Below are 27,776 nucleotides of genomic sequence, written 5' to 3'. Positions count from 1 at the left end.
AGCAAAAACTGGAAAAACCTGTTCACTTGCTCTTTTTATTTTTTTTAATCTTCCTCTCTCCAATTGGTAGCTGCAGATTGTACTCATGCAGACAAGGTGGTGCCTACCTTTCATGTGGAAAGCTGCCTTACAAAAACTGAGGTTGCGTTTTCCATTATCCCAGTTTTTCTAGCCTCATACAGGCTTTGGTGGATGCTCCATGACCTAAACCCCATCCGTTCTCCACGAAATGTGTTTAGGTCATTATTTTATTTTTCTTCAGGCAAGGGGAAGGTGTTTGAGTGTGTCTCCAGTGCACTCCTTTTAAATAATAATTTATGAACTCTAGGAGATCTGCAGAAAACAGCCTTGTGAAATGTAGCTTCTTGGACACAGAAGCTTGTCTGCCTTACAGCAGCTGCACATGGTGTGGTGTTAGCATCTGTAAGACAGAAAAAACAGTGAGGAAGCAAGCAAAAACCAGACAAACTGAGAAGAAACTTTTCTTCCATCTCCTTCCTTTTCTTCTTGATTTGTGCTGCTGTTGGAACAAGAATGGGTCAGCTATGTGGACGATGCATGCAGCTCCTGCGGGACTTCATAGGCTTTGTTCAGAGGATGTCCTCTGACTTGGTGCAAGGCATCAAGGAATGCTTAACTCTGATAAGCAAGTGCTCATGCTTAAAACAAAACAGCTCTAAAACCAGACAGCTGTACAAGCCCATCCTACAGCCTCATGAGAGGGTGACAGCAGAGGAGTTTCTGCAGCATATTGAAACAGGTAAGAGGACTTGTCTTTTTCTAAAGCATTGTGAAAAAGCAAGGAGATTGATTTTGTGGGTTGAAAGTAGATTGCTGGCTGATCTGCTCTGGCATGGTATTGAGCAGCTTGGTGATGATGAGGAAAGGCCAGAGCTACAGAGCATTTTCTTTGTGTACAGGACTCCAAGGGCTCGAGTGGTGCAGCAGTTGGATCTAGGTAGAAATGGTCAGTCACTCTCTTGCTCTGCCACCGTTAATACATAACCCATGTAAACGTGTTTCATAAAAGTGAGTCCTTCTAGAAATTAAAGTTACTTCTTTGAAGTCAGTCAAAAGGAACTGACCAAGCTGGACACAGGCTTTGCTAAGACTGGATGCTGAGCTGTGAGTGGGCAGATCACAATGTGATGTGCACAGCTGTGCACCTCTCTGTTGGCTGAACAATTGGACTTATGCTAGGGATGTCTGGGCTATACATGGGGAAGACCAAAGTCACCCTGGGACAAGCATTACTGCGCTCTCAGTATTCCAAGCAACTGTGCTTTTGTGCAATCATTTTAGACATCAAGCTTAATCACAGTCATGGGATTCTGCTTGAATCAAAGTAGATTCATAACTCTTCATCTGTCTCCTTTCCTTTACAGGTTATCTGCCCAATTCCCCTGTTTTTCTATTTGTGATGTCCTGTTTGTCCTGTCCTAGGGTACATCATCAATAGGAAAACTTTTTTTTTTTTATTTCACTCCTACAGTCATCTTGGATGAATGTATTTTGTTGGTTGTCCAATCTAAAACCAGTCCTCATCTCAAGATAAAGGGTCATTGCTTGCTTGGTTTTGCTTTGTCACAACTAATTGGGTATATTGCTTTATGTTTAGCAGCTTTGGGCTAAAACTACTACACAAAATTGCACAGGCTCCTCCTTTCATTTGTGTGAAGGGTGTGGAACTACCATTTCTTTACTTGCCTCTTTGGGAACATGAAACAATCTTGTGAGGGGAGCCAGAAGAGACATTTTTCCTTGGTGTGACATGGTTAATGGTGTTTGAAATTCTGTCATGGAACAACCTTTGGACTAATTGCTGTGACGCTGGTTGTTGGGAACATGTGTGAATTAACCTCAGCTGGTGTTAGCTGGTGTCATTATCCAGTGAATGTGGTGTGTCCTGTGCTGCTGATAAGGTTCACTGATTGTTGCACCTGTAGCACTGGTTAAATCCTGACATTCATATCCAGAATAGGGACAGATCTTTCAGCTTGTTATACAGTGGGATCTTCCAGAGCCGAACTTCTTCTTCCAAAGGCTAGCATGCTCCTGACTCTATAGGAAACTGTCTTGGCACTATCCCCGCTCAGTTGGTGGATGAGGTGTAATGAAGGGGAGGCCAGAATGGCCCCTTGTAGCAGTCACTGGTGCTCCCTGAAAAGACTAAGTGGATATTTTCTTGAGAGATCCTTTCCTCTCTGAGATCAGTCTTCAAAAGTCTGGTCTGTCATGGATCCTTGGGAGTTGGGGTACAGCAGCAGGAAGTCTAGAGCTTCTCTGACAGCAGTACACAGATGACAATGTGGGCTTTCAGGGAGGTCCCACTCTCCACGACAGGACACATACAGCCCCCAGGAAGCAGAACCAAGGTTAAATCTCTGAGTGGCCGAATCTTACTGCCTAGGCAAATGGAGGCAGGGAAGCCTCGCAAAGAGAACCAAGACACATCCCTCTTTAACACTATTGTATTTTATTCCAAGAGGGAGCAAGCCTATCCTCAGTTTTGAACAAAATATAATAACAAGAAGACAGTGTTTGGACAATTTGAGTGGAAGGAGAGACTTCATGGTTGATTATGACACTCATCTGTTAGCCAGGGCAGAAAATTTTGATATTTTAAGCAAGTGGAGATTTTGAGTGGTTTCAGCTTTATCACTCTCCCAAACAAAACCACAGACATGTGGAAGAATCAGATAGTCAGATTAAAGTTCAGATAGTGACAGGAACAGAATTAAACCACATGAAGAGATTTTTGTTTGTTTTCTCTAAAACCTTGCATACACAGGTAACTCCTTCTCTTTGTATTACTAATTATTAAATAAAATTGATCTTTATATGAAGCACTTCTGTGACGCTCACTTTCCTAATCCTGAAGGTAGGAGTTTGCTAGTCTTGACATGTCAGCAGCTTCTAATGGCTTGAGATATTGGCTGTGTTTTGCACTGAGGCATGAAAGCTCATGCCCCTCACATCCCTCACATTTCTTTGTCCCATGGAAGGTAAAGTTGCTAGATATTTCTCATAGAGATATTTCAATCATTAATGCACAGCTGTTATCTATTGCCTGAAAATATATCTTAAAATTGTGTGCTCCACCAGTCAATCATACATTACCTTTTTAACTCTGTTCATTGGTTCAATGTCCCGTTCATTTTCCTCTCTACTGCTCCATTCCACATATTGTATTGTACAGTGACTTACAGAAGTCATGCATGACTGCTATTGCTTGATGACTGTTTTTGAACATCTAGTTTATTCATAGGGGAGCTATCATACTCGAGAACAGGTAGACTCATGCTAGAAATTTGAGGCTGAGGCAAGCCTGTTTGCCGTCCATGTTGCTGTTGCCTTAAATCCTTTATTTCAATGCCCAAGACAGGAAACACAGCGAACTTCAGATGTGGTAAATTAGAAATACATACTTTTTCTATGGTTCTTAACTAAGAACACTGTGTTCAGTAGATATATTTTAACAAAGATTCAGAAAAAGATAACTATTTTTATGGAGAACAAGAACACCTGCATTTATATCAGATAGCATAAACGTGTCTAAAGGTTGTAATTTATCTTGTTTCCAATCACTGGCTTTGTGAGCTTTACAAGAGGCATTGCCATGGACAGATTTTTCCCAGTTCATCTATTGCTTCTGCCCATGGAAACATGAATAAAGATAGATGGGCTTGATAGAGTTGTAGTACAAAAACCCTTATGTGTTTGATTGGCTGTAAATTTTAATTTCTTTTTGTAAACTAACCCTTTTCAGATGTAATTGAGCCTGTGCTGTCGTTTTATATCTTTAGATTTTGAAATGTCTCCACTTGGAAAGGACCCTCTGGAAGCCTTGAGGACCTTATCCTTTTCAGAAAACCCAGGTTTACAGCAGTCAGCTGCCCTCTATTACTTGCATATGAGTCAGCACAGTAAGTTATCTCCATGCATTAGAAAATTTTCATGTAATTATAAATAAAAGTATTGTTTCAAACTGTGAAACTCCTTTTGATTTATTAAGCAAGTTTTTATTTTGCTTTCATGCTATGTTGTTTGCCAAGGAAAATGGAAAACTGTCATTGCCATGTAGGCAGAGTCAGTTCTGGGTTCTGCTATAAGGAGATATCTCTCATGATTATAAAAGACTGTTATTTATGAAATTGTTATACTTCTATAGAACTCAGCAGAACCCAAAGTATTTAGAGTCAGTGTGTACTGAATCTCCTGAAAGCAACACAGTCAAATATGGTGAAAGAAAATGGACATAGTGACCAGTTAATATTTTATATTATATACTTTTTGAAAGAGGACAAAGCTCTAGAGGCCAGATTGTAGTGAAGATTTATGAAGGAAACGTTCTTCTTTGTTCCAGCTATTCTGTGGGAGCACTTGGCTCTTGAGGTAATTTGTTAATGGTTAGGAGTCTGCCTAGATATTCCAAATAAAATACCAGCTAGCATTTGGATTCTACAGAAAGGTAGAAATACTAGAAACAAGTGGGTTTCAATTTATTTATCTACTTGTTTATTTTAATTTTATTTCAAAGAGAGTATTCTGTCACTTGGTATGATTGCTTTATCCCATGTATTTTTTGCTGCATAAAAAGTGCAGGTAGCCACAACACAAGGACCTGCTGTGAGGCAGAATGAGTTGTTTGGTAGCAAGGCACACTGCTTCCCTTCCCATGATGTTTTTGAAGTACTTGATTATTCAAAGCCTCTTCAGGAAACTTGCCCTGTTTGCTAGTAAAATTGGAATTTTAATGAAGATGAATACCATTCAGCCTGTCTGTGGGAGCACCTGAGACTTAAGTCCATCAAGAGAAAAATGTGACTGTGGTGAACAATGGGACTCATGAATATTTCCTCTCATTCTTGCAGTGAACATCCCCCTGCCTGTGGAACATCTGGAACCCTTCTATGCCTTACTACGTTCTGCTGACCTGGAGGTGCAGCAGATGTCTTCCTTGTCCCTTGTCAACTTCTTGCTGGAAGGAAATAGTGAGTAATTAACAACACATCTCTCTTGAGGTAAAGAAGTATTTCTTCAGCCAGACTCAGGCAGAAGGAGGGCACATCTACACAAATCCAGATTCCTTTTTTTTGTTCCTGATAGGACAAGTGTGAGTCTCTTTCTGACTGCAAGCTACATAGCTTCTGGTGGCGCCAAGATATATCAGATCTCTCCAGCTAGATTATACCATGTGGCAAGAGTTCTTGGATCTGTGTGCAAAGGCTGATAAATTATTCCCAGACCAGTGTGGGAATTCTATTCTCATTCGTGGATCTACAGCCAACAGTTTCCCTTTCGAACAACAGATATAGCTCTTAGAAATAAACTCTTTGTATGAGACAGTGCTCATTTTCTGGTTATTTATGAACTGGACCTTAGTCTTAAATTGCTTGCAGAGAAAAAAAAAAGAAATTTAAATTCTTAGTAGATTCACTTGCTTCTGTAACTAAAGGGGAAAATAGATTTGAGATAGAATCTGGGAGATGTGGAAGAAAAACTCCCCAATAAAGTTTATGTTGATAGACAGGGCATGAACTCACCACACCTCATCAACAGAGTCCTTGTTGCATCTACTACTGCACTCCTTGGCACCTGGGCCACAACAAGTATTCCATCCCGCAGTCCGTAACAGCAGAAGACAGGGTCAATCTTCAGCAAAGCTGGCCTTTTTCATTACATTTTTTTTAAGGATTTTGCTGCAAATAAGATCATGTCACTATTTACAAAGAAAAAATAATATTTAAAGGGTAGACCTCAGAAGAAAAAGAAAAGTCAGGGGGAGTCCTGACTAAATTGTGAACCTATTGGAAAGCTGCAGTTGCTCTTTCCGAAATTAACCTTATTTGGGACCTTCTGGCCTAAAACCTCCAAACATCTCTTACACTCTTTCATGCATCTGAAGAGGAATGAAGCAAACCAAGCTAGGGACTGAGAGTGGCTTTCAGGCTGTTTCCATCTTAGGTCTATTTTGTATTATCATAATGTGGATCTCCAAAGCAGTCAACGGATGATGTATTCTTTCCACAAAATCACTAACTGTTTACTTTTCTATTTGCCCTTTTTTTTTCTTGAATTTATGAATAGTTGACAAAGAATTAGTTGTCCAAATGGGTTTACTTGAGCCAATTCTGGATCTGCTTGAGTCAGAGGATCCCACTGTCCAGTGTAATTCTTGTGCCTGCGTGATGACTTTGGCTGTTTCAGGTGAGTGTTCTCTTTGCCTTTAATCTCTGCAGTGAATTCATTCAACTCTTCCATCATATTTTAAGATGAAACAACCTATTTGCAATTGGTTTAAGAGTCCTAAGATGCAGCAGCAAGTTCTGGTATTCCTACATCATGAATTCAAGCTCTTGACATTCCAGTTATTTTTCTCAGTGTTTCTGACCTTCTTGCTCTTATGATTACAGACCTTTTTCCGATTTACATCCTAAATGTATTCATGGCCAGCTTATCTTAATTAATGTCTACATTGGCTTTTGTTTCAGTAGTTCTGTCTCTCTGATGTTTACGCTGATGAAGTTCCTTCATTTTAACTAGACTGAGAAAACCAAGCTCTTTTAAGACTCCTCTTGTAAGTGAGGCTCTCCATTCATCTTCAGAGTCCTTCTGGGTGTAAATGATACGTTCCAGGGATGGAACATAGCACTTGCGTGTACTGTATCATGATACCACAGGCCTCAGGCATTGTTACAGTCCCAAGATATAGATAAATGGTGCAGGAATTCTGTTTTGGATTCATCTCTTCTGAAAGAGAAGTCACCAGAAATGTGCAGTATTACAGCTGGGGTCTCACCTGTGCCTTTTATTGTGGCACATAGGGAAATAACGTTTTTTGGTACATCTTATGGTAACACTTGCAGATTTGGTGATTGTGCCATGGTGATGTTGTCATCCTGCAGCTGACTTAATCACTTAGTCCTGCTCCTCCTCTGCTGCTATTTCCAGCAGACACCAAGTAATCAAGGCTCTACCACAAATGTTTCCAAGTGCATATCCCTGCATTTTGTACAGGTTTCATTCTGTTTCTGTTGCTTCAGTCTTCTAACTTGTCTGTTATTTGTAAAATATTCCAGTCCTCCACTGCACTGACAGTTCTACATTCACATCTTTGTATTCACTTTCTGGTTCAAAACAAGTACAGACCAGCCCTCATGGAATTCCATTTGTACTTTCTTCCCAGGTGGTCGTTCCCATTCAGCCAAACTTGCTGCCAGCTTGCAGTCAGTTTGTAACCCATCATGTACTACTTTCGTTTGTCATCAACTTCTGCTTAACCATGCATATTTCATATAATGTTATTAATATTTTTCTGGTATCCAGACAGGTTAGTTCAGCCACAGTTACCAAAAGAAAGGTTATCATGTTAGTCTGTCTTATTCTACCTTGTGCAAACTCGTAGTTCTACAGTACAAATTGTGTACAAATCTGTAGAAAAGCCATGAATAACATTTATTTCCCTCCCTGTTGCATTTATTCTGCCAGCTTCCCTCTCCAGCATGGGAAGTTGCAGTCTGGTGTCCCAGAAGGCTGAGGGAAGCATGATGAAAGCGTTAATTTCTCATTTAGGTATTTATGTTGCAAAGGGGAAGTGGATAAGCAGGATCCAACCACATGAAAATGCTGATTTGCATTTTATCCCACCTTTTTGTTTTATTTTCAGGTTTTTAAACACTTTTCCCTTAGGACCTTGTTTATAAGCATTGTATATTATTACAGTCGGGTTAAGAATTCTACATACTGCATAACTTTGTGTGGAATGCAAATTGCCTCTTTTAAATGTCTTAATTAGGCATGGCATCACTAAAATTTTAGGTACCTGGCATTAGAAGGACTTTCTTTGTGTACGGTCAGTGAAGTTAAGCCCCTGAAGATTTATAGAGAGATACCCTTTCACCTGTTTTAAACAGTCCATGGAGAAAGCGACTTGTTTGAGCACCTAAAGATGTTACTTAGTCCTGAAGACACTCTTACCATTCTAGATGTCTTTAACCTGGAATATAGGGAACCCTCAGCTACTCCAGATCCAGTCCACCTTCATTCCCTGTGGTCTTCTAATGCCTTTGCACACTCCCTTAAGTGCAAATGTCCTTCTGAGCACAAGTACTCCAAATTAAGCACTCAAGGAGCTTTCAAAGCTGAACATAGGGTAGGCATTCCTGCACAGACTGGATTGCTGCCTGGAAATCAGTGTTGAGGATCTCTGTCCCAGTTTAACCAAGATTTAAATGGGCTGGATCCATTTATTTGTTTTTCGGACTATATTTAGCTACCACAGCAATGAGACTAAAGCAAGAGGCAATTCTCCAAGGTTTATTTTAATTTTAACTCATGGACTCGGATATTTTTAAGTGTCACGGACTCAGATATTTTTAAGTTCAGTCATATCCTTCAAGATAGCCATTTATGCAGAAAAGATAGGTATGGAAGCACAACCAAATTAGGAATATCCTTAGATAGCTTTAAGGTGACTAAAATTCCGCATCTAGGAATGGTCTCAATTCTGCTGCAACGAGCATGCAAGACTATGTGCAGAGTGAAGTTGTTTAGCGATGTTACTGTGGGTCGTGTGAAAACTGGGTTGTCTTCCTGCTGCAATAGGGAGCTGAAAATAAGAAGAGCAAACCAACCCATTCAGATGAAAATTATTTGAAGGTTAGTTTATTCCAACACCAGCATTTGTCCATGCAGCAAAAGGACACATGCATATTTGCAATTATCTGCAGCTTTTCAATCAGTGAGTGAAAGCAATCAGTTCTGGGATAAGAACTCAGAGTACTTCAGAACAGAACTAAATGTTCATAGCTTCAGGGTTTAGGGGGGCCTGAACATCTGCTTTAAGCTAAAAAAGGAGGATGCACTTACTGTAAAGCACATTCAAAGTTGTTTTGACTGGGAAATCTTTAAGCACACAAATGTCAGAGAGTGGAAAGAAAGAATTTATAAATTAGTGAGTTATTCAAACACAGCTTGAGTAGATGTTGTTGATTATCCCACTTTAGAGTAGCATCTGAACACATGGTTTCCTTCTAAAAGCATTTGAAGGGGCATCAGTGGTCGCAGTGGCATCAGTGGAAGGACTGCATTATTTAAGATAAACAGGTGGTCCGGGAGAGAAACATGATCTACCGTGCCACATCTCTTACAGAGATGGTAATACAGTTACACATCTTGGTGAGATAGATTTGCCCATCCGGTCTGTCATCATAAACTGCCAAAACAAGTGTTCAGCCTCAATATCTGATAGAAGAAAGAATTTGCCCAAGTTTTGTCCAAATGTTCGTTATCCCTTTTCTCAAATGTGAGATTCTTTTCCACATTCACAAACATTCATGGAGTGTATTGTGTACAAGAATAAAGGAAGCAACGATATCTGAATTCTTAATCTTTTTACCTCTGTTTTTTACTCAGCAGAGTAGTTTGCATCACACCAGACTGGTTTCCATCAGTTGGAGCCATACAAAAGACTTTCTCCTTCTACTGAGGAAAACAAAAGAATGATATATAGGCAAATTAGATTAGAGAAAGGCTTGTCTACGAAAGGGACCTGAATATTTCACCAGAATAATAGCTTTCCACATGGAAAAGCTGTTTTCAAATACATTACTCTTCCCAGAACATTTATTTTTCTCTTCTTTTTTTCCAGAATAAAAGTTACTTACTTGAGTATATACTCATAGGAAGACAGAAAATTACTTACCCCGGAATATTAAACTGATACTATCTGAACTATACTTGAATAAATATCCTGGATAAACTGTTTATGTCAATTTCCACTAGATAGGCTCCAGGTGTAAAACTAACAGCTTTGTTCTCACAACTCTCAAAGTTAGTTAGCACCTAAAGACTTGATGTCATCCAAATACCTTTATCTTTTTTGCTCTGTCTGCTTCATATTTCTCTCAGCAAGCTTCCACAGACTGGCCATTGTTTAAACTGTCGATAAATATTGTTAATTTTACAGCATTAAGTGTTACAGTTTTTCTTTTTTTTCACCAGCTTTTCATCCAAGAGTCTTAAGGGATTCTGCAGATCTTTTTTGAGTTCTCCTTGTACACCAGGATATTGATTACAACTGTACAACTTAATACATTCCTTAATACAAGGAGTCACCACCAAATCAGAGAAGCATCATCTTTTCAAATTCCAATATTTAAATCAAATTCTGTCTTTAGAAACCTCTGCATTATTTATAGCTGTCAAGTGAATGACACAGGGACATTCCAAAAGAGAAACTGGCCCTGAATATACCCTACTAAATTAATTAAACCTTACCTGCAGTTAATGATATAGCTTTTGGTTATCACACTGTGAGTAGCTTGATCAGACATACCAAAGGTATGAAGCAAGTACAACACTTCGTTAACCTGTTTAAAGGGACTTAAGGATATTTTGATTATCCTAGTCACAAACCAAAAGCATTGAAGCAGCTGTGATTTATGGCTAATCCGGAGGTCATGAGTTGGTTTCTTTCCTGTTAAACTCTCTGAATTTTTAATAGTCTCCTTTGAGTATGCAGAGAAATCAGGGAAGGGAACACCAAAGAACTACTCCTGCTAGTTGTCCTGCTTGTGGCTCACAGTAAGATGGCAGTAAGTATGTCTTTCTCTGATTCTTTTCTCCAGAGTCCAACCGAGAGGCTATTGGTGCTGCTAGAGGAGTTACACCGCTCCTGTCTCTTGCCAAGTCCTATGATCCCAGAGTCCAACAAAATGCAGTTGGTGCTATTCTAAACCTCACACAATCAGGTACTTTCAGACTAATGGTTTACCTAAATTGCCAAAAGAAAACTCACTGATAGAAAAATAATCCAAAAGGGTTAAGGCAAGAATAAAAGCATATCTGTGCAACAAGTTATTTCCTCTGCATATGGCATTCATGTTGGTACTACAGGCTGATGATTTAAGTTTAGCTGATACGGGCCCTGTTTTGCTTAGTAGCAAAACAGAAAGACTTGATTTTCAACTCCAAGGGGCTAGTGTATGAATATTTAAATAATCAGTCAAAGAAATAGAAAAAAAAAAAAACATTTGTTAAAGAAATAACTTGGCCTAAAAAAGTTAGCAGCACATTTGGTGTACTTTAAAGCAATCTCAGAAGCTTATCCAACAAAGTCGAGATTTAGGAACTTTTTGCTTGTTCTAACTCAATGCTGGAATATGCTAAGTATAACTATCATGGGTCAGACATTAAAGGCTACTGTAATACCTGCCAACAGCTTTGTCAAAAGCAGTACTTGGTCCTCTGCAGTTATATGTAGACTACCATAACTAACTCTGAAACAAACCAGCATTAAATCTCACCTACCAAGATGATACCATTGTTCCACAGAGCTAAATGATAAAGTCATGAATAACATCTCTGGACTCTGTATTGTGGAAGGAAACAGTTGGCAAGAACTTATACAGTTAGCTATTACATTTCTGGTATTATTCAGAATATTTTAAATAATTTCTTTTTGAAACACAGAAATCATAGTGAAGATCATACCTGAGGCTTTTCAGCTTCTCCAGCAATTTAGATTCTCAGAGCAGTTTTTAGCATAAAACCATCAAAAGCTTAATCAGACAACCTGCTAATCTTTTTGCTAAAATATCTGAATACTGCTGCATTACACAAGTTCTAAATTATATACTCTCCAGTCACACTGACTGGTATATATTTGGACAACATCAGCACTCTTTAGAACCCAAGGACTGTGCACATCCCTTTTGAATAGTGCTTCCAGATGAGACTGAGGGAAGAAGGAAGACACTTTCACTTTTTCTTTTTAATGGCAGACAAAATACAAGAAGTCCTATGCAAGGAAGGAGCCCTACCAGTTCTTGCCTTGCTGCTGGAATCTCCTGACTCAGAAGTCCAGGTATGACTAAAATAGGTCAGATTTTAAAACGGTAGCATTGTGACTGTAAGGAGAGCACAAACCACAGTATGCAGTAATGAAAATGGGGAGAGGAGGAAAGGTCTCTCTAATGAAGAGGAGAAACGTGTGAGAGCATCTTGGTGAAACTCAGCTCATTCAGATAATGTATATTAAAAGACTCAATTTGTCTAACTCCACAGGAGAAAGTTTATGACACAAACTTTTGTCTGCCAGCACACATTAATGCAGGGACAGGGTTGTTATGTGTCTACCTCCTTGTGTCTTTCGGATCATCAGACAAGTTGCAGCTATGTCTCTTCCTCTGGGTTGTGGTTTTTTATTTTGTTTTGTTGGTTTTTTTTGGCATACGAACTTTGATCTTCCACTCTGAGCAATGTTACTAAGTATTCTGAGAAGACATAACTTGAAAAGATCTTTTTCTTGTTGTTGTAAATATCTGTAAATCTTCCTATTTTATGCCTATCACAGACACCTCTTTGTGATTCTGCACACTCAGCAGAGAGCTCATCTTGATGCAAAAGTATGCTGATAAATAAACTATGAATTAACTTGTACGCCTTACACCCTGCTAGATTAGATTGTTCATTCAGTCCTTTGAGTAGCACCGAATTGTTTTCTCCATCAGTTTAATTATCTCTATTCAGATTTTTTTAAAATATCTGAAGGGATGGACCCTCTGGAATTGCTTTCTGCAAACTCTTTCAGCATTTTTAGATTTCTCTGAGATTCACCTTAAAATTTCCATCTCTGTAGCTCAACCTGTTTCTTCTAATTATACCTCCCTAGTAATAGATACTCTTGTATGTGTAATCCTCCCTAGCGTTAATGTTTAGATCCTTTGGAAATTATCTTTTGGAATGCTAGGGCAATAGCTACATCCAGCTTCAGTAAATAAATCTAAACATATAATACAGTAGAAGCAGATGACCTAACTTAGGTACCAGCAGCAATGTCATTGCAGCAGCACAGCACATTCCCAAACAGCCAGGGTCCTAATGAGTTTGTACAACATGCCCCAGCAGGATGGCTGTAGTAGCTACAGAATGTTGTGTCTACCCCATAAATACCCTTAAGGTGAAAAAGCACTTTATTTTCATCAGTTTTAAATCTGAGCATTTCTCCAATTTAGTTATATTCTATTCAACGTATCATTACTCTGACCTCTCTCTCTACATTTTTTCTTGGTTCTTTGCAGTATTACAGCTGTGCTGCCCTAAGCAACGTGGCAGCCAATGTTCAGCACCACAAAGCCTTGCTGAGACCCAGTGACAGATTCCTGCTGCAGACACTGATCTCTCTACTATCCTCTCCTGTGGACAAGGTAAGGCTATAGCTTTCCCTTTGTGAAAAGACTTAGCATCCGAGCAGAGCTATAAACTTAGACTTCCAGTTTCAGTGTCACATCATTCTGTTCATCTACTGTACAGGTACCTATGCAGCATCTTTCCCATGAGAAAAGACACCTATAATAGAAAATGTATGGGTTCTACAAGGTCAATGTATGAAGAAAGCAAAGGGAAATTATTAAAGTTGTTCTACAGCCCTGGACACTTCCTTTAGACTGTGTGCTATTAACTTGAAACATCATGTGAGAAGTGCCCTGTCCAGGCTTTGTCTTTGATCATCGTGTCTGTGACAGAAGGTGTCTGACACATCTGTTATGCTACTTTTTTTTTTCTTTTTGGTATCTGGAACTTTTACTGTATGGCTTTGAGGAATAGCATCTTGAAAATTTTGCTTTGTTGGAAGCCACATCAAAGAAACTTCAAGAAACCACAGTTCAGGGTGGAGCCTGAAACTCTGTGTAGAAGAGAGGTGAAAAAAAGGCAAAGCAAATGGGACAATTTCTTTCCCTTCCTTTTCCTATAGCTTATCAGATGTTCTGAAATAATGCCAACATTTGAACCCTATTCTTCATCAACAATAGGATGACTGGTGCTAGGAGTTTGAAAAAAAATTCATCAAAACTTTGAAAAAAATCATGTGCCAAAATTTATTCTTGAAGATAATATAATAACTTGCTAGTGTTGTCATGTTTATTTTGTGTGCAATAGGCAAGAACATGCATTACTGAAACTGCTCTTTTTCCTCCTCTCTCTCATTCTTTTTTTTTTTTTTTCCCCTCTTTGGCACAAGCAGGTTTCAAGCCAGGCATGTGTTTGCCTAAGAAATTTGGCTACCAGTGGTAAGCGATGTCTTGGAGATTGAAGAAACCACACTATTTCTTTCGCTCTCTGCCTTTCAGAGTGAGCACAGTGGGCTGGGAACCTTTCCTATTAAAAGCAAAGAGACGCCCTCTTTTCTACCTTTTAACTGGATGTTAAAGGAAGAGGAAGGTGCAGTGCATATCCTTACTAAATCTGTCTTAGAGCTCCCAGGTAGCAAGGGGAGTATCTGGAGAAGGTGAGAGAGGCAGCAGAGGTGTTCTTAGGCTCAGAGCCTTAGTGAGTTGCTAAGTTTTCCTCCTTTCCATGTTTCCTGAGCATTAAACCCAATTAGGACAGACTGTCTCCTGAAATTGCTTATTGAGTGGGGACCTGTCTTCTCCAAGGCATGATTCTGTCTATCATTAAATGTAATTTTCTCCCATGCATTTGTCATCCTCTTGAAAAACCCTATCCTATTAAATGCCCAAGATTCATTTCTATGACATATTCAGGAGATGGTGGCAGAGGACTAATGCTAAAGCCCCAGACTCCAGGGGAGAGTTATTCATCTAGAAAATGTAGAGGTGCTTTATTTTCAAGCAATCACAACTCTAGAGCAGCTGAGAGTGAAGGATGTGCTGTGCTGCTGCTTGGCGTGTTTGAAACCCCCTGGGGTGCTTGACCATTTAGATCTGCCTCTCCATCTGCTGGCTGCTCTGGCACTGCCTTGTAGCGCACTCACTGAGGTTGCAGGGCCAAGTGGGGTATAACAGCTCAGCGGGATGGCTGGTCTCTCTCCTGGCTAACCCAGGCTAACTGGGTTAACCCTGCCTAACTCTGTGAAATAGTGGTGCTTGGGAGGTCTTTCTGTTTGTGCAACAGAAGCTGCCACCTTCTTACCTGTCTTACGCCAGTGAGGGACTCAGAAAATTCCCCTCATTCTTTTTTTTGAGGTTCAGACGTGGACTGAGGGTGCCCAAATCTACATTCTGCCATCAAGCTTGTATTAATCCCTCATCAAAAGGAACCACAACAAATGAGGGTTTATTCTTATAACCAAACATCTGGCATTGCCCCATCCCACGGAGATGGGGAGGTCCCCTTTAATTTGATTACTGAGGCAACAGTCAACTGTTTGAGTCAGAGCCTGAATGCCTCCCTGCAGTGCTCTGAACCTCCCTGACCTCAGTTGTTTTCCCACACCAGCGGACATCCAGGCCGAGATGGTTGCTGAGAGCGTCCTGCCCAAGCTGTGCTCTCTCCTGGCCTCTGGCAGCGAGGACGTGCGTCGTGCCTCCATTGCTCTGCTCTGGATACTGTCCCAGCACCCTCCCAACCAGGTAGGGGAGGTCATTTCCCAAAAACAGAGGGGAAAGAGTAGTTCTGGCCACCACCTGGGGTAACACTCTGTTATGGCAAAACTGTCTATGAAATGCATTGTGAGAATGACCAATAGACTCTGGGAGAATTCTCAACCCTTCTCTGTCCCACCCAAAATAACAAGGCTTTGTTTACTGCATCTGCACTGTCACTAACTACCTGAGGAGCCGTCTGTTGTGCTGAGTGGGATCCGAAGGAGAGACCAGTGAGAGAGTAGAGGGGGAGATGGGTGTCAGATTCATTGGCTATGCAGATACTGCCTTGCACTCCCTGCAACTCCCTCTAGTTCCTTCAGTTCCCAGACCACAGGTGTCTAGATAGGTGTGTGAGGGGGAGGACATACACAGTACCATGAGAGACTGCCACCGTGGGGGCAGCCGAGGAGGTTATTTCTTGGCTACAGAGCTTCTCCCCACACTGAAAAGCAGAGAAACTAATTTAGAGCACACACTTAAAAATGCGTAAGTGCAGAATAAAGGGCAAATATACATTACTTACCTATATGGACAGCTTTATTCAAAAGTGCATTTGAAAAATACTAACGTATTTTGAATTAGCATCAAAACAAAAAGGGGGACTAACAGATTTTGAAATCCTGTCTATCTTTAGTTAATGCATTAGGACTTTCACTAGGACTGTGTATCCTCATGTCCTAAGTTATGGAATGATTCTTTTGCCCACGTTCAGGGTAAACACCACCATTAATAGTGCAACATTAGCAAGTACATGAAGAAGTCATGTATTTAGAAATAAATTTAGAAATAAATTACAGCAAGTACTGACAAATTACTCTTGTTTTTAAATAAACCTTTTCTTTATGGTAATTAAAGACATCCTTAAGAACATAAATGTGAAAGGTTTTTGGTAAGTGTTTTAAACTAACAACAGCAATGGAAGGTAGTCAGGGGTTGGGTACATAGGGCAAAAATATGTGAGAACGTTTCCACATTGCTTCAAGCAGTAGTGACAGGATCTGAGTAGCCTCAGGTGGCCTTAGGTGCTTCTTGTGCCTGAAATACACTCAGCCTGATTGGAAATTTACTCTGGGTATGGAAAGCTTGGTGCATTACAGTTCAGTTGCCTGTACACAAACCAAAATTGCACCTCCAGTACCTCTGGAATGTGGATTGAGAAAATGGGTGAGCTCAATGCCTGCAAAGAAGCAACTAGCGCACAGAGCTATTTAAGGCACAATAGCTGCATGAGCACTAAACATCCTCATTGCTTGTCAAACTGCCTCATACAATCAAAACACAATTTGCTCTCAGCAATCTTACAATTGAGATGCATTAGGTTAGTTGAAGGCCATTTGCACAGTAAATATGTTATTCAGTATGAGACATTATGCTGAAACACGGTCCTCACTCACTTTTGCTTTTCTTGTCTCCGAACAACATTTACATTTTTTGTTCTCCCAGCAAAGATTATCCACAACTCCTTTTCTCCCTGGTCCTGAAACTTGTCTTTACCAGAGTTTCAAACCCCTGGCCACAAAGAGACATGGTTAGTGTCAGTGGGAACAAAGGCACTGGGAACTCAGCCTTGGTACACCAGTGGTAAAACAGCCCATCCTTCATGAGGGAAAAAGGTTCAGCAGCAGGAGGCTGGAAAGCAAAGCATCACCCTCGAGGCTTTATTCTCCAGTGAGAAGTATCTACATCTCTAAATTTGTTTTAGTGAGCAAACACTGCTGTCTCTGACTACTGAATGTTGCTGCTTTGTGCGAGCAAGCCCTGGGCACTCTGAGAAGAGGCTGACCTCTCTGTATTCATATCCTGCCTCTCCATCTCCATGCCTTTTCTGGCCTGTTTTTCAAGTCTTTTCAAGGTTTCTTTCTCCAACTCAGGCTGAATTCTCTGTGAGTGAAAGAGGGACTTCTCCATGGGAACAACTGTTGGAAAACAAACCACTGAACAAAGCTAACCTTTACAACCAAGTCAAGTGATGCTTGAATTATTACAAATGCTACCCAGGATACAATGGGGCAGAATCCATCTGCCCTTTTGTTACCATGAAGCAACCCCCCAGGAATGCTTCACAGGAGCTCCTCGCCCTGCTTCAGCCCCCTTTTTGCAATCTCCTGATCAGGCTGTTGACGGGGATTCCCAGCAAGAGCTGGAAAACTTCCCTCTTGCGGGGGGAATTTTATTCAGATTTCCCAAGGACAGCCCAACCCTGAAAGAAAACAGTCTTTTAAATCAAATTCCTTTGAGCAAAAGACCTGGAAGTCAGGGTCTGTCTATTCCAGGTGGTGCCACTGACTCTCCACTCCAGGTACAAAGTAACTTTGCCTTCCCTTCTTGCTAACTGGTCAATGGGATAATATTTACCTTGTCAAGAAATCCCTGTGTAAGGAGTGTGAGTGCAGCATTGCAACTGTAAGCACACTTGCTGCTGGAATGCTTTTGTTTTTTGGTTTGTTTTTTTTTAATATTCTAGTCTTGGGAGAAGTTAGATCAATATCCATCTGAACCACTCAATCTATTTTTACTCACAGTTTTCTTGTGATTCTCTTGCACTGTGCAAGAGATTGAGCCAGGAAACAAAATCTGGATCTCATCCGTATTCCAGCCAAAAAAAGAAGTTCAGCAAAATTTGAGTACTGACACTTACTAATGTGGGTCCTAAATAAACAAAAGATCTTGGCAGGGAAGTCATTATATATTACAAAGTTCCTTTATAATGCATAGAAAATTTCATCCTCCCAGGCTTTAGCAAATCAAATACAAGTATTGTAGTTGATGGGATTACATAGAAAAGAGGACATTTGGCCCAAAAGCATAGAAAACAGTCATCAATTGTAATTTAATTGGATTATCTAAAACTATATTATTTCTTCCTTTAAAGAGAAGGAAAAATAAGACTAAGGAAAATTTACTGTCATGTCTGCATATAGGATTCTTTAAACGCCCTGTGCTTAGGCATAGCACTGCCCTTTCCACTTATTTTCACATTATATTTTAGGATTGCTGGTTGTGACAGTGCTTAGAATGAACTAAGTGAAGATGTCAGCTGATATTAGAAAATAAGATACACTTTTGCAATTTAACCTAAGTAAAAGAAAGATTCAAGTTTAACTAACTTTTAAAGACGTCTGCCTTTCAACACTGCTTTAGTGATCCTGATATTTCACAGGTTTCAGAATAATGTGATTTTTTGCAACTGTGTATAGGACCAATGATTTTTTTTATTCTGAACTCTCTTGCTAATGCGTCTTAGTTTCCAAGTAGCACAAATAATATAGTTCATTGTAAACAAACAGAAGAACTGCATAAAAAACTCCTAAATTCTTATGGGAAGGAGACCGAAAGAAAAAACACACCCAAGAGGAAATCTTTTGCTTTTAGCTGTAGGCCTAACCCAAAGTCTGTTGAAGTCAGGTTTCTCTTACACACAGCAGGGCCCCCTTAATCCATATTGTTATTGAGGTGACCACCTGTACAGTAATCCAGACTCAGATCTGATACTACAGGACAAGAGGTAATGGCTTCAAACTGAAAGAAAGTAGGTTTAGATTTGATATTAGAAAAAAAATTCCTTACTGTGAGGGTGGTGAGGCACTGGAACAGGTTTCCCAGAGAAGCTGGGGATGCCCCATCCCTGGAAGTGTTTAAGGCCAAGTGGGGTGGGGCTCTGAGCAACCTGGCCTAGTGGAAGGTGCTCCTGCCCACAGCAGGGGGTTTGGAACTAGATGATGTTTAAGGTCCCTTCCAACCTAGGCCGTTCTGTGATTCAATTAATATTAATGGTAATTGGAGGAAGACTACATTCAGAGAGACATACCCAGTAAAGTACCTCTAAAATATCATCGGACAGCAGAGACATGTGTGTAAAGAAGATGTTGCTCAGAACATGTTTACTAAAGAGGTGCCTGATCTAAACATACAACCCATTATTGTAGCCGGGTAAATTGCTGAGGTACTCTAGGACGCACTGCTGCTGCTACTTCGCTGTGTACTTCTGCCTTTCACACCTACCTTGAGCACCTCTCCTTCCAGTTGGGATCACACATCCTTCCCCTGACTAGCAATGACCCCAGTGAGGCATTTGATGGAAACAAAAATAAACTACAGGACCTTAAAGACTTCAGCCTTCCATAGCAAGCGCTCTATAGTCAGTGCCAGTCAGACCCCACTTTAGAGAAGCAGCACTGGACCCAGCCACATCCTTGGTTTAAATAAACAAACTAGTGCTCTTCTTGCAGAGCTAAATTCGATCTCTCCATAGCTCACTGCAAAGTCATGTTGTTTTGTCCATATTGGATGTAATTGGTTACGTAATTGATGATACTGGTTGCTCTTAGGACACTCTGGCATGTGCTGAGCTACTGCAGAGCCTGGGGACATTACTGGCAGCACATAAAACAGACCCTGTGATTGTCGGACATACTGCTTGCATCATCAAAAACCTGAGCCTTTCCAAAAACCATCAGGTAGGTACCCAATGTTTGTCATTGAACTATATGCCCTGTGAGGTTGCCATTGTGTTTATGTCAAATCAGCATTAAAAAAAAAAAAAAAAAAAAAAAAATCTGTGGGTAATTAATGTTAATGTAAAGTATATAGCAAATATGCCAATTTGCTGTATACTTTACACAAAATTGAATGTATGAACAAAAAGACCATAATGAAAGGCAGTTTTATTCATATTTTCCCAATACGAATAAGCTAATTAAAATAAGAAATACCTAATTTTTACTATGAGTGATGTGGTTACCTAATTTGACTGCATCATAGGTATAAAAAGTTCTTCTAGTAAGGACATTTATTATGAATTAAAGGAATCCTTCAGGAAAATCTGAGGTCTGTTGTGAATCTTTATTTCCTGGCCCTCATGTTTCAGCTGCCCGTCATTGTGAAATAGAATCCTAGCTACTGATGTACATTTTGCCTCTTTGGCGAGATATTAGTTGTGCCAAAATTCTGTAAAGATCTATCTTGCTGACTTTGCTTCGAAATCCATATGCATATATGCACTTCCTTTCCCCTTGCCTTTTAAAAGTACCTTGATCAAACAGTACCACCAGTAGCAATCAATACTGAGAGAAAAACCCCACCTAAATCCTCATTTCTGCTTCGTCCCACTTCCTAGTACACACTTTTCAAGACTCAGTTCTTTTTTTTGTTCTCTTTGTTCATGATCCAATTACTACTAGTTCCAGAGATTTAAACCAGCCAGAAGGAAAAGTATGGGTTTTTTCACTAAAATAAGAATTATATAAATTTTTAATAGCTGTGAAATCAAATTTTGCAGGGAACTAGATTCCCTCAAACTCAAGGCCCACAGTAGGAGTAAAAATGGACCACTCGTTCAAAGTTTGACAAATATGCTTGTTTTTTTGAAGTATTTAAAGTCTGTGACATTATCCTGTTATCAGCTGAGAGCTGCTTCACCTTCATAAAGCTTTATAATATAGAGAGTATCTAGCTCTCACTGCATAAGTGAATACACAGACATGAGTGGGAGTGCCAGGTTTCCAGGGTCTGTTCTAAGGAACGCTCCCTAAAACACTTCAGAGTCTTTGGTACAATAGGAAAAAAACAGTGCTGTTTTTATGCCAGCAGGACACAGAGCGTGGGAGCTTGAAAGGTAGCAGTCTCAAATCCATCTTGGACCTCTAAGCAGTAAGTTAAAAAACTGCAGCATAAAATAAGTGAGCACAAAAAAGGATACTCCCTTTTGTTTATAGGCACCTGAGCTCACTTTGGGAGCCATGAGCAGCCTCCACTGTTATGGCCTCCCAGAGAGCTGATGACTTTGTGATTCAAGTTCACTAGCAACCAGTCACCTCCAGCCAGCTCATTCAGAACTCATTTCTTGGTCTCATGTGCTTTTAATCCAGGTCAGCACATGCTAAGTCTCTTATCTGTTTTCAACTCAGTCTATAAAATACTTATCTCAGTACAGGTGATCTTTGAACAATCCAAGGTGTTGTCACCTGGTTGTGGTAGATCTGGGAGGATCTATATTTCCATTATTGATGGTCTAGCCCTCAGTACTGTCGAGTACTTCTGAAGCCCCCAGACACCACTAAACCGTAATGGAAATGCTAAACATGAATCTCTCTCTTGTGGCAGAGAATCACGGAGAGCTGCTGTGTCGAAGGTCTCCTCCAGACCATGCTTTTGACCGACACTCAGGAAGACTCCCTTCGTTATGTGACATCCTGCCTTGCTGAGCTAGCAAAGCAAGGTAGGGCAGCAACCCTCCATGAGTAGCTGAATCAGAGAAGTGCACGTCCTTTATTAACTCTAATAGGAGATGGAGCACATCTGGACACACAGCCCAAGTCTTTCCCTTTAAATTCATGGTGTTGTAAGCTTCAAGAACAAAATACAAATCACTGGCAGGACCTGTGGGCTTCATTATCTGTGCTTTTGTTCAACTGCTTAAAATTCTTTTATTCTAAATTTTTTTGTGCTGAACTTTTCTGCTGTATATGGCCTGTCTACTTCTATTTGTAACATTTCCCAGTTTCTTGGGGTGAAATAATTTTGCCATAGCAGAAACTAATATAAAAAAAAAAGACTAAAATACACAGTAACCCTTTATCTTGAAATTTTTTGCACACGAATTTATCAGAGATACCAAATTTGCACTCGTGAAAGGTACAGCACTCTTCATGGCAGAAAGGACGTGTGTAAATTTTCCCAATATGCCCCAATACTGGATATTTTCTGTCAAACAAGTCATCTCTTGTATCTGGTGTAATGGCTGTGCAGCTGGCAACACATCACATTTAATTTTGCAAGCGGTGCCTGGTAGCTGCTGGACAGTCTGAGCCCAAAAGGCCAAGAGTGTATCTTGCAGATGAAGTGATTCATTCTTGCAGAACATAAAGCCAACAAAATATGAATCAAATCCACGGCCTTACCTTACTGAGAGCATAACCTCAGAACATGACCCTTTTTTACAACCTAAACGTACCTATTAACCAAATTCAGCACTTTTTTGCTTCTCCAGTTGCATAAAGGATTCCCTATTTCAGCAGTTTCTGGCAGACCTCTCACCTTTGTTTCTTTGACACTGGAGTTCCTGTTTACCAACTACTCTCTTACCTTTCTGCCTTCCAGAAGGAGCCATGTTACACATGGTCCAGTGGATGGACGAACCTTTGACAAAGTGCTTGGTGAGACTGGCTGGCCAACTGGAACATCCTGAGCCATCCTTTCATGCTGCCTCTGTCATCCAGCACATGATCGGTCACGGTAACTCACACAGGATTAACTATGCTTTGAAAGAGGCTTATGGCTGTCTGGAGTGAAATTAGCCTTTTCCCAAAGGAGTTAACTGTCAGGCACTGAACAACCTTTAATATTCCTGGATCACCCCCCAGTCTGGTCTCTACAACTTTATAAAAGTGCCTACAGTCACCCTTGAAATAAACCAGTCCTTGAGTGCATGAGAAAGTCCAGGGTTGAAAGTGGACCACAGATAAAGGTCTGATTCTTCAAGCACTGCCATTCTGCAGGGCTGGTCCATAGCCAATGCTGAGGTCCTTAAAAACCGCTTAAGTAGGAAGGTGGGAGACCATTAAGATACTACTCACCATGGGAGAGATGAGAACCTGTTACAGACAAGGGTCACTTCAGGCAAGGTTACATCTTTCTGTTCGACCACCTTTCTCAGTATGTAAAATGTGATGGCATTCCCCACAGATAGCAGAGGTTATGTTCCAGAATTTTAGATTAACTCTGCTCCCTAACCAGCAGGAGAAAAAACTCTTACTGAACCAAATCCTGCTTTTATAATTCTAGACTAAATTAGCAGGAGCAGTGAAGTAAAGTGGCTTTTAAGAACGTAGCCAAAACTTTTAAAGTTTCAATGTGAAAGAATAAAAAAAGCATTATTTTTACCGGTAGAAAACAAACAGCTTTATGCTTAATATACATGTCCCATGCAGCTGAGAGCCTTTAGGACTTGCAAGAAAAGGGTGTTCAGATGATTCTTGCCATATTCTCTAGAAAGGTATGGTTAGATTTTAGACCTTAGACATGAGAAAAACTGAAATCTGTAGTGAGTCCCCAATAAGGGTAAATGCAAATCTGTTTCATTCTAGCATGAGGATTTGCAACAGAGTAGACTGTCTCTCAGGTAGGGAGCAGAGTCCAACAGCACAATCACCTCATGGAAAGGTTCGTGTAACAGGCCAGCTTGTCTGTGAATCAGCAGGGCCCTTGCACAGGGATCAGGTTCCCAGCACAGCAGCCCACACAGCTTTTTATTTACCTAAAGTATCAGCAGTATTGTCAGAAGCTGTAGTACAGGGAATTACCTTGCCAGTCTTTGCAGTAATGTTGGTTTTATCTGAAGATGGATGAGTCATTATTGATCTTACAAATGTCGTTACAAAAATCAGTTTTCAAAGTGTTTTAAAGGCTTGTACTGATTTCCAGTGGTTCTCCCATTTATCCAGAAAAAATGATGCTTTTGTGGAAGCATCACATTGGAGAGATTCAAGCCTACCTCAAGAATTTTCTTACCCACCAAGAGGTCCGCTTTCAGCAGCTGGGCATCTCCACATTCTGCAGACTACGAGCAGGTACATCCTTCCTGCTGGGCTGGGCCCCCGGGGTGCAGCCAAAGCTGCCTGCACCCATCAGCAGCAAACAGGCACTGCTTTGTAACAGAGATCGCAGAATCATTGGGGTTGGAAAAGACCTCTAATATCATCGAGTCCAGCCACTGACAGTGGAAACTCCTCCTAGCTAGGGGACTAGCTCTGCTCACTTAAGCAAACAGAATAATCTCAATGGTGGCTGTTACCTCACCTGTTTTAAAGCAGCTGTTTAAGAGTATCTCCCAATAAAGGCAGGAGGATTTTGTTTGTTTGCTTTAAAATGAAAGGCTTTCTGAACAGCAGGGAAACAGGACTTCAGGTACAGATGCTTTTATCCAATATAAGAATTTTTGGCACTAGATGCAACCTAAAAGTTTTTCAAATGGGATTTTAGTTTATTTTGGTAAAGCAAGCAAATAAGGAAATCGCATGATTAGCTGATATTAAAGCTGGGAATTCTCACATTTTCATACTTAAATGTCCATTCCTTAATATTTTTCTGGGTTTGGTTAGTCTTCTTGTCTTTGGATAAAAGTTGAGTACTTATGAGAGTTATAATGTGGTAATAACTGTATACAGCACATATCTTTACATATGTAGAGCCAGAGCCAAAACCCTGCTATGACGTGATAGGCAGCTGCTGCATAAGGCTGAATTTGGCAACTGAGATTTATGCATCTGGATCATGAGAATTTAGCAGCAGTCTTGAATGGTTGTAGGGATGAAAACTGAATTTGTATCTGCTTTTTGTGGTAGAAGATTATTGTTCTGCCTTCCCTGTAGTAAGAACCACCAACCAACTGTATCTGACCTGAAAAATAGGCTTTCTATGCATCTGCATTAGAACACAGGGAAAGACAGCGGGTTGCCTAACATCTGTTATTCCTCTTCAGATCCAGAATTTTCATTAGCATTCGGAAAAAGCCAAATGGCCAAACTCCTTGAGCAAGTCCGTCAACAAACAGAAGAAACTCAAGAGCTCCTTAGGGCAGCTATGTGCCATGAAGACAGTTAATATTTGAGCCAAATGGCTTATGAAAATTTACCATATCCAAGGGCCTGAACTTTCAGAGGAAAGTTTTTATTGGTTCCTGTAATTTTCCTGCTACTTGCAGTTGCATCATACAAGAGAGATGTCCTGATAACAAGAATTGGAGCAGGTCAAAACACAATTCCTTGGACCATTTGGCTGGCTGCTTAAGTGTACTTGAGGACATGGCTACACTGAAAAGCAGCCGCTCTGCTTGGTTAACCTTCCATGGTTTGTTTTTGGTTTCCTCAACCCCCCTTCAGAAAAACTAGCACTGTATTAATGAGGTTTTATTCATGCAACTGGCTGATTCCACTGAAGAGGCATCTCTCAGATATGCAGGTGATTGTATTCATCTTCATTCTGTTTCTGTTCCATGTCCTGTATTTCAGAGCACGCTCCAGGGACTTTAGAAAAGAATTGAATCAACCCATACTATAAAGGTAGAAAACTACGAACAGGTTACTACAGAAAGTAACTGCTGAAGGACAATTCAGAAAGTGCAAGAAATTTGTAAGAAACAAGAATGGGTGAAGCCTTACAGCTGATCCTTTTCCACACTATAGGCACTACTCTCCAGCAGAAGAGCAAAGGCACATTAAGGCAAGGAAATGTTGCACAGAGCAAGTGCAAAACACAGCAGGAAGCATGAATTATTTGTGTTTAAGTACAGAACTCTGTGTTCTGCAAATGTTAAATTATTTCCAAAGCTACTTGCAACAGGGGAAAAGTGAAAATATTTGGCAAAATTAGGAATTTGTTATATTTTGATATTGATACTTCATTTTAAAAGGAGTTAAAGAACAATAAAGGTAGTCATGTGTTTAAATTAAACTCATTTTCTTACATATATACTTCCCATGGGCAGGCAGATGTTCAGCCGTCTCCAGGAAAGCTGGGTTCCATCATGTGTAATGGTTACTTGGGAAGACACACACTGTAACTTCAAACATCCCCCCTTTCCTCCTCCTTCCCCCAGCTTTATATGCTTAGCATGACAATGTAAGGTATGGAATGTCTCTTTGGTCAGCTGGGGTCACCTGTCTCAGCTGTATCCTCTCCCAGCTGCTTGTGCCAACCCCAGGCTGGTGGGGTGGTGTGAGAGGCAGACTTTGTGCAAGCGCTGCTGAGCAGTAAAACATCCCCGTGTTACCAACCCTGTGTTCAGCAGAAACCCAAAACACAGCCCCCTTCAAGCTACTGTGAAGAAAATTAACTCTACCCCAGTCAAAAGCAGCACACCGTCTTTTGAGGTGCTTCTGACCATCATATAACTCTTATGCGCATGTAGAGCTTTAGAGCTGATACTGGTCACAAACATGGAATAAAAGTGAGATTTAAAAAATAGTTTAAAAAAGTTATTCTGTCAGTTAAGAGCTCAGTGTTCCATTTTATTGTGGCTCAAATCTGTGAGCTTAATTTTGGTACTTGGAGGAGGCATTTTTGATAATGATTTATTTTAATATCTGCAAGTTCTTTACAATGGTACTGTTTGGGAAAAAACAAAACAAAACACCACCCCACCCCCCCCAAACAAACAAAAACCATGTAAAAGCAACCAAAACCACACTCAGTGCAGTAAAAAGGCCTATTAAAGTACAGGGTAGACAGAAACTTTGGATAAAGCGATAAAGCGATATGGCATTTTCAATATTCATGCATGACAGGAACTTTGTTCTGAAATTTCATGGGACAAACCATGTGCTCAGCTTTGTGCAGGTGGACTTACTAAAACAGAGGACTGACTGAAGGACAAACCTAGGAACAAAAATATCTCAAATTTCAAGCCACCTCTGTGGGTGTTTTTAGATCAGTTTCCAAAAAGAAACAGTGCAATATTACGTAATGATATTAGAATGTGTCCTGTATCTGTATTCTTAGGTATTTAATCGCAAACATTATTTCAAGGTCTTAGCAAGAAAGAAAATAACAAAGCATTCTTCATCAGGAATGAGGAGATAAAAGGCATGAAGCAAGCAGAGCTAATGGTGAGCAATGCAGCAGTTGTGATGTACTGAAATAACTTACCGAGCCTCATCCCTGTGAGCGTAGATGCTCTGCTGTGGAGGCGTGAGCATGGAGCTGAGCCTTCCCAGAGCACACAGCTCTGGGGGAAGGTCACTGCTCTGAACCCTCAGAACAGCTGTCTACACCTGCTACACTTCTACCTCATGGAGTAGTTCCCCTTGCCCCTCATAGTAAAAACAACACAACCAGTTGCAATAGCAGGCAGAGGAGCTGGCCTTCCTCCCAGACCGTATTTATTGTCAAGAACAACACTCAACAAAAGGGAAACTATTTTCCCTGCATTAAAAGATGCTTAACCAAAAGATTTAAAAATTCAATATTAAATCCTTTTCTTAAAAATTCACACACCTACTTCCACTCTCAATTCCCTTGGTTTTATTTTGTATGTCAGGCCCCTGAAACAGGAAATTCTCTCTCTCATTTGAAGCAAACCTAGATTGACCATAATGATAAAATGGTTTTAATTCAGCCCTGTTAAAAAATTCAAAGCAAAAAACAAAGTACATATGAGAAATAAAGCAGGCCCATTTTTGCTGCAAACAGTGAAGGAAGTGTGCTGAAATCTCCCAGAAAACAGATCAGCATAATTTATAACCAATCCTAAATAGCTCAAAATCAACACAATTTACACTTGATCCTAAATGAATCCTAAGACTGACGCTAAATGTTACTGTTCCTTTGCTCTGTTTCTAATTGCAAGTGACTCTGTACTGATTTTCCAGTAAAGAAATTAGAGAATAC

At 40.3% G+C, this 27,776-nt stretch overlaps 1 protein-coding gene across 3 annotated transcripts; it reads left to right on the top strand.

Annotated features, from left to right (window-relative positions):
- Positions 1 to 88: 88 nt before the first annotated feature.
- Positions 89 to 25,836, top strand: LOC121659390 (vacuolar protein 8-like). Of its 3 annotated transcripts, XM_042017457.1 has the most exons (14): positions 93 to 760; positions 3,807 to 3,926; positions 4,875 to 4,994; positions 6,091 to 6,210; positions 10,632 to 10,754; positions 11,787 to 11,869; positions 13,086 to 13,211; positions 14,030 to 14,075; positions 15,244 to 15,377; positions 19,721 to 19,849; positions 21,495 to 21,609; positions 22,491 to 22,625; positions 23,834 to 23,959; positions 24,871 to 25,836. In XM_042017457.1, exons 1-14 carry the CDS (start codon positions 535 to 537, stop codon positions 24,990 to 24,992), a joined length of 1,725 nt encoding a protein of 574 aa, XP_041873391.1. In that variant the 5' UTR covers positions 93 to 534; the 3' UTR covers positions 24,993 to 25,836. The 3 variants fall into 3 exon arrangements, with proteins under 3 accessions (XP_041873392.1, XP_041873391.1, XP_041873393.1); XM_042017458.1 differs by lacking the exon at positions 23,834 to 23,959 and having other exon boundaries at positions 89 to 760; XM_042017459.1 differs by lacking the exons at positions 14,030 to 14,075; positions 15,244 to 15,377.
- Positions 25,837 to 27,776: the final 1,940 nt, after the last annotated feature.

The sequence above is a fragment of the Corvus kubaryi genome, unplaced genomic scaffold, assembly GCF_017639235.1.
Source record: "Corvus kubaryi isolate FWS band 111438036 unplaced genomic scaffold, C.kubaryi_AGA036_p1.0 split3-73, whole genome shotgun sequence".
Lineage (NCBI taxonomy): Eukaryota > Metazoa > Chordata > Aves > Passeriformes > Corvidae > Corvus > Corvus kubaryi.
Note: the sequence above shows the minus strand (reverse complement) of the source record. Positions and strands in the feature narration are given on the sequence as shown.

Bases quoted from the DNA above. Each gene is read 5' to 3' on its own strand.
- LOC121659390 (XM_042017457.1), top strand. From the start codon at position 535: ATGGGTCAGCTATGTGGACGATGCATGCAGCTCCTGCGGGACTTCATA. The intron at 13,212-14,029 runs GTAAGGCTATAG...TGGCACAAGCAG, and splicing joins TATCCTCTCCTGTGGACAAG to GTTTCAAGCCAGGCATGTGT. The intron at 15,378-19,720 runs GTAGGGGAGGTC...GGTTGCTCTTAG, and splicing joins CCCAGCACCCTCCCAACCAG to GACACTCTGGCATGTGCTGA.